The sequence below is a fragment of the Cryptotermes secundus genome, unplaced genomic scaffold, assembly GCF_002891405.2.
Source record: "Cryptotermes secundus unplaced genomic scaffold, Csec_1.0 scaffold1044, whole genome shotgun sequence".
Lineage (NCBI taxonomy): Eukaryota > Metazoa > Arthropoda > Insecta > Blattodea > Kalotermitidae > Cryptotermes > Cryptotermes secundus.
The window spans coordinates 980553-988231 of NW_019738363.1; the positions used below are offsets into that span (position 1 = coordinate 980553).

Below are 7679 nucleotides of genomic sequence, written 5' to 3' on the forward strand. Positions count from 1 at the left end.
ATTTCCAAATACATTCTTTATTAGTTCTAAAGCTATCTATGTAACAGGCCATAGAAGAACACAGGGTCATGAGGCGTTGAGAATCCCACATTTTCTAAATAATCGGTTCACAGATGGCAGTGAGGTTATCTGCTTTGTGCACTAGCTGCTCTTTACCCCCAGGAAGATTTCTTGTACTTTGTTACCACATGTCCCCTATCACTGTTGTAACTTTATACGAGACACATTTTGTACATTCACTTACTTTAACTGTTACCTCTTTCATTATTTTACAGATCACTTTCAACTCCTGCTTATAACATATGTCTACTGTAATGCATAATTTTTGCCTCTTTAATGACTCCAGTTTAAACTTGGCAATATGTCCTCTACTGAATTTTCATTGTTTGGTTGTGGCTATTTAGTTACAAAACTCATTCAAGTTTTGAAGATGTTTTCATACATTTACATTCACCACATATGTGGTGATAAGTTAATTGCTTATTTGTTGTGGTGACAAGAGAGGGACGAGACACAAAAGTAGACAATACCGAAAGAAATGAGACTAGAGCATAAATACAGAGAAGCAAACAAGGATCTGCATTTGTACAATTCAACAAGGATTTTTAAATACTTTCCTGCATAAACAAATCAATCTTTAATTACTACAATGGCATACACCTTGTATTGAAGAAAATCAAATGCTTTATACACACACAATAGTTTTTATTAGTCTATTAAAAAATGTGGAGTGCTTTGTACATAAAATGATTCTATTATAATAGGCCACCTTAATCAACTGTAACTGTTTCTGGAACAACCTTTGCAACTTTCCGAGGTTCCTTGACATAGGTTTTTGGGCACTGCATCTCTGTCCAGCTCACAGGAACCATTGCAACACCTGAAACAGGAATGCCACCATATAATCATGCATCTTTTTATATATATATAAGATCTGAAGCAAGGTGAAAGTTTTATAATGGTAAGTATATTTTATTGGAAGGGGGGGGGTGTTCAAAAGGCTTAAAAATAAGATTCTGATCTTTGGGGTTCTGACATCATGTAGTCATGTGGGTAGTTACCAATATTTCAGAGGAACCTGCCACTCCAAATTCAGAATAGAGATGACAGAGCTGCATGCGTGAGCTCTGCCACACTCCTACACGAGTTGCCCAAAATAAGAAAAAAAATGCTTACTTTCAAAATAGCCTTCATACAAAAAAAAAAAAAGCTGCATGGGTATGAAATCGCAATTTTCACTGAAAATACCTGATTCACTGTATGCTATCACAACACCTAACTCGTTCTCTGCTGTTGACAGATGGTATGTATGGACTTCAGTCAATGGAAGCTGAAGAGTATGTTAAGGACTCTGCAATAAACTAAACAAATCATCTTCACAATTAGATAAATAATACCACATCAATAAAATGGCAGTGTTTTATACCATTTCAAAGTGAGTTATGCCATACAGATGTGCTTGATAACAAGAAAAGAAATAAAGAACAGTCACACAATATGGAGACCAAATAACAGAATCAACACACATCCAAATAGCATTTCCCTCATTCTTCAAGTTTTATTCATGCTTAATACCTGGACCAAAGACAATGTGAGGCAAAGACAAGGACCCTGTATTTTTTTAATAAAGCTAAGAATAAATACATGTTCATGTACGTAGACTGGTACAAATATGGTAAAAGCCATCATTTGCTTGGCAATAATCATACAAGTGCACCAGAACTGAAACAGAGAACTGATGCAGCCTTAAAATTTATTTTCAACTGCTACAATTTGTGCCTGTGTGTGCTGTTTCCATTATTCCAATCAGGTGAGATGCAGACAGACATCTGTTATCTTCCGAGTTTTACATGGGTGGCTTCGTTCTCTGTGTGGAAACCCCAAAGATTGAGAGGTCCTAAGCAGTAGTTCATTTAGCATTTATTTAAATCTAGCACTGCTTAGTACAGTGACACCCATATTTAGGGCTTCTATGGAGAACAGCGGTTTTGAAAACTATACAGAAAAATCTTAACTAGAAGTAATTTAACATTATGTTTATTGATACTGGATCACTGAAACTGAACATTAAGTCAGACGAAAACTTTAACCGAGGAACAGTTAAACTGTGTATGCAACACAAACACAAATGTACTCATAATTTAATTAAATTAAATTAAACTAACCTATCCTAATTCCAACAATATCTGAATAGAGTGAAATAATTGGTTTTAATTTTATTAGTACTCTTACGTGTATAAATATCTGTCAATAACTGATATACAAACAAAAACACAAACTCCATGGTTTTAGTCTGCAAGCAAATTATACTGACCGAACAACCGCCATTTGTTGGAGAAGTTAGTGCCAACTTCAGTGGACAGATAGTGCCACATGGTCAGCGTTAACAGATCCCCACAGCTGTTAATCTCAGTTCTCTAGACCAGAGCCACTTTTTTCCTTTAAATAGCTCCTCAATTATCCTCATAATATAAATGATATAACTATATTAAAATATCAGGCAAAGAAAAAAAAAGACTCATAAGTCACCATACTGCAAAAGGTGTACTACAAATAATCCCAGTGTCCATCGCAGCAGGTCAGTATAGTGACTAGGCTACAGATCAGACAATCAAGGGGTCAAGGTCCAAATCTCAATAAGGGCAGAGACTACTTTTCTCTCCTCCACTGTACCCAGCCCACCTCTGGGACCCATGGACACAGAGGGACTGTCAGGCAGGAGTAAAGCTAAATACTCATATCCACATAGTGCTGAGGTTAAGAATGCGTGCAGCTGTACCTCCACTCCCACGTACATTTTCTTGGCATGGTGCTTAATTAAGCAACTTCACCCTTACATTTACATTCATTTTCACTTTATGGATCCAATCATCTCACCGTAGGGCTCGACATAAAACATGTCACATATTACAAATTCATGATGACTACACATCATTCCTTTCAGCTTACCCACAGTAATAATCACAGTCCAGTCTGAAGTCAGGAGCCTTATCAATTTTGCTACACAGTACCATTACCATGTACACAAAAATTAAAATAAACTTACATCAAAAGGTTTCAGGTTCTCATTGTGGTGGCTATGAAGATTATGTTGCTTATAATGGGAAGTCATGTAGCCTAGTAGATATTTACCAACATTTAAAAAGTATGTGCTGTCTCTACATTTGGCACAGAACACTATTCTGTCTTGAAGATTGAGGCAGAATGTCCCTCTGAAATATCAGTAAATCTCTACCATACTACACTGTCATATTCCAGAAGACATTTACCTCCAACAGTAACTAATTTTAAGAAATCTAGTTCAGAGATCTAACAATGAGGTGGGTATTTTACTTATGTGAACAGCAGCTGAAAAGGATACAACTCTGCCTAATATAATATCCCCTGGTCTGAAGCTCTTAATTATTTCCACTTTGTCCTTCTCTGTAGCACAGACATCTTCTTTGCGTACAATTGCTCGGTAAGGCCGTGTCAGAACTGTGTCACCTATACATTTTATGACACACTTGCAGAACTTCTGGGTCACAATAGTCACCTGTCATAAAACAGAATTCATGTACTCCATGCAATTAAAGAACAGGATGAAAACCACCACAGTTAAACACTACATACTTCTATGCAATCATACATCAGAATTTGTTTCAGAGTCCTTTTTAATGACAGAGGATATATCAGTGATTATACAGTGCTAACAACAGCCTGACACTAATGACACCTTCAGTCAGCTGCATTATATCTACATCATCACATCCATTTTAAACGCATCAACTGCCAAGCCCTGCCATATAACTATGCACTACAAACATCAAGGTTGCTTGGGGGTTAATACAGTTGCACAAACACCACCAATATTTCCTCAAATAGCCTACAAAGCCCATAAGTATAGGTTACGTGTAAGTCTATATTTTCCTCTAAACACTGATACACCTCATTCAGTACCATCCAGTGACAGAAATGCTGTATTAGTCAATCTGGAAAAAGAAGATATCTGTGGCTGTGGCGGTTTGAACAAAAGTACCCGGGGTTGATCTAGTCAGTACATGGCAGGCAAAGGATTAATATTATCCTCAAATTTTTCCTAGGTGTCTTCTTGAAGATCACTGACCAAATTTTGTTTGCACATCTCAGTTGCTTCATGCATGCCACATATTCTATCTCAGCCTTCCTTATTCCATAAATTTAAACTGGCAAACTAACTAAAAAAGAAGGCATTCTTAACTAATTTAATGACTTACTCAACTGCTACTATATTATCACAAACTCCCTCTAATACTCATGAATGTCAAGGATGGCTTTGCCCCTTCCTGAATACAGGTGATAAAATGCTGTCTTATGTAGACTAGAAGAATAGGTTTTGTATGCTGGTGCATTACTGTACGTATACCTCTACATTTTACATAGTCATTACTACAAATGATTTAGTAATTTCTGCTCTGTCTTACATTACCTTTGCTGTTACTATATCCCCAGGAGCTGGGATAATGCCCTGTCCCTTACTGCTGTGTACTTCGATAATGGAAGACTACAAGGGAAAAAAAGCTTATAAACATTACGCAAACTTCAAAATGTTAAATCTTATGTATAACAGTAACGATCTCTCTCTCAAACAAAAAACGATACCCTTTCCTCTTTTACAACGTTCACAACGCCCGCAAGAGTCGAATATATGTATCCATTCCTTTCATATGTACCGCAACCTGAGATGTGTTCCTTATCTGCCAGGCATAACCTCTGACCTACAAATTACGAAACATATTTCAGTAATTTTGCTAACAAAATGCGATGCAAAACATCACTATACGACAGGCAATTATACGTAATTCCCTATTTAAACAAAAATAATTCCTTAATGTACCAACTCAGTTCCAAAATACAACATGAAACAAGCCATCAGATAACATAATAAGTTATTACAATAAGTTGAATTAAGTTAAAATGTGTACAATTCATGTATAACCTGGTATGCAGACCAGTTGTGTGTTTTCCATTTTATTTGGTGGGAACTCTAGTGCTCCAAGGACAGCGGCACTCATAACTCATAACCATTAAACTTATTCTTAACGACTAGAAAACAACATGGCGTGGGTGAGCATGTTAAATCATACGTGAACCATGATCTATATTATTCTCTGCCAACTGTTGCCAACATTTTGAACTGAAGTGAAATACACTCTGTGGAACGTTTTAAGATGATACGATATAATTATAGCGAACCGTGAGGAGCACAAGGTGTGTGGGCAGTTATTATATGAGTATTATCGGGGTTTTCAGCGTCTGTAACGTCTGTAATGTGATGAACTAAATATAATTTTTTAGTTTATTTAGATGGGCCGCGGCCTAAAATGTTGCTGCATAAATTGGACAATACCATGTTGCTCACATACCAGCTCAAAAAATAGAAAACCCATACATCTGATACCTAACAGAAAATTGCCACATCAGGAGGGCCGTAGGACATTCTCAACCAAAAAATCTGTCGCTTTAATGCGCTAAACGTCCCAATTGTGTATGAAGTAAACGAACACACCTCCAGCTGCCACTGGGGTTGCAAATGTAGGAAGCTTGCATTTTCCTGCTGCATGGTATATACAAATTTGAAACAGCTGAATATTTTTGCCATTGTATGACTGAAAGATGCAATTCACTGTAGATTACAGAGTGGGCAGTCTGGTCAGAGCCATATTTTTACATTTTTGTTTTAATTTATGTGTGTTTCCTATTTTTTGTTTGTTTGCTACAATTAATACCAAAAACAACACATTCATACTCAGTAAACAGTTATGTATATCAACAGCAGAACTTTTCTCTCACAAAACTTGCACAAGTTTCTACATGACAGTTACACAACAGGTTAGTCAGTGTGGTGAACTAAAACACTCAGCATCATTCAAGCTTTGCTTTTGGTTCTATATGCTTTCTGATATAAATGCTTGTAAAGTCGTATTGTAGAGGCATGAGTGGGAATGAAGGCAATGCAATATGTTTTCAGTGAGGGTACAAGTGCCTGGCATAAATCAACAAAAATAAATAACATTATAAAATGCAATGAAAATATATATTTTAAATTAGTAATATGAATGTTTGAATGACAATCTTAATATTACAATGCATGTCAAGTTAAACTGAAAGCATCCTCACAACCTCACAATTATTGTGCATGGTCTCTTCCTGCACAAAAAATGTCACTTAACATCCACCTCACTTAATTCCCAAGTATAGTGACACAAATTTCATTAATGCATATTCTCAAATTTACATGCTAGTATATCTTGCGGGATATGCATTTTAGCAACTTCGGTTATACACGTATGTGTATATCATTCAAAGCTTCTGTCAGATTTTATTCAGTGACAGTAAATAGCTATCTGAACCACCCCGATACACAGATTATGTATAGGATTTTCAATTGCATTTTTAGTGCACAAAAATGAACTACTTTAAACTGTTGTAATCTATCTCTCCATCAAATTGGACATTTACACAATGTAGTTGCCCATCAAATAGTATCAGATATTAAATAACATACAACGTTGCAACAGGCTTCCGAAAACATCAGTCATTGTGTATGTAATACGTCCGTATAAGCATTACATATATTACAATAACAACTGCCAACTTCCAAATACCATCACATATACAACTTTTAACTATTCATGACTTCTACTTTTATTGTAATTTATAATTTATGTTCATTCATCTAATTTTATGCCATTGTATATACTTGGAAGTTTAGCACTGTGCTAAATGACATGCAATTCAATAACAAAAATTTTAAATGCCTGATGATGGCTGAAGGCAAAAGTATCTCCTAGAGCTACTTACACGTATTATTGATTGTTGTGTTACGATGGTTTTCAATAAGAAATAATACTTTAAACTGGTTCCACATGTATTACAGAATCCTTGAAACTTCAACGAGAGCTTTAGTAGAGCGTAAAACACAGTAATTCATACCCGCAACCATTCTTTCATATTCTCACTGATCAATACCATGATATCCTTCCTTCTTTCTTTATGCAAGAAGCATGATAAAAGTTGTATGCTTTCTATCAAATCAACATCATTATATATAAGCTATTTATCTCTAAAATTCTAAAGATAAATTGAGTTTATGTGACAAAACTACCATGGTTGGGTGACTTATGAAGGGCCTGTTCTGTATTATCATTAGACAAAGGAAAAACTGGCAGAGCAAAATGTAATTTATATTTTAAATCATAAATTAAACACATCCAAACAAATTACGCTTTGAGATAAATTTAAGTACAAAATTATGACTTATTTATACACTCTTAAAATTACACTGATATGTACAATAACTTACATATAAATATATTACAAAGTGAAACTAAACTAAGTTCATGCCTGTATCAGAATACCACTGCCATAAGAATTACATTACATTGCATTGCATTCCATAGATCCAAAGTTAGTCAAAAATGACTGCAGGATGTGGAATATGTCATATAAATACAAAACATGTGTACAGTCCCAATGGAGTTCTCACACAAGAGAAACCAAGAATACACAGTGACTACACACATGGCTACTTAAAGATACACAAGTTATTTTCAAGACAATAGGTATTCATCAACAGAGTAGAATGAATGTGTATTTAAGTATCGGTTCAGTGCTACTCATATTTTGAATCATGCCTTTTCATTCATAAGACCTTTGAC

At 35.4% G+C, this 7679-nt stretch overlaps 1 protein-coding gene across 1 annotated transcript; it reads right to left on the minus strand.

The window, feature by feature from the left end:
* LOC111870957 (exosome complex component CSL4) lies at positions 1-5217 on the minus strand. The gene is made up of 6 exons (XM_023863635.2): positions 4958-5217; positions 4621-4736; positions 4448-4522; positions 3362-3535; positions 1249-1330; positions 1-880 (listed from the first exon to the last, which is right to left on the minus strand). The coding sequence occupies exons 1-6, from the start codon at positions 5031-5033 to the stop codon at positions 771-773; spliced, it is 633 nt and encodes a 210-aa protein (XP_023719403.1). The 5' UTR covers positions 5034-5217; the 3' UTR covers positions 1-770.
* Positions 5218-7679: the final 2462 nt, after the last annotated feature.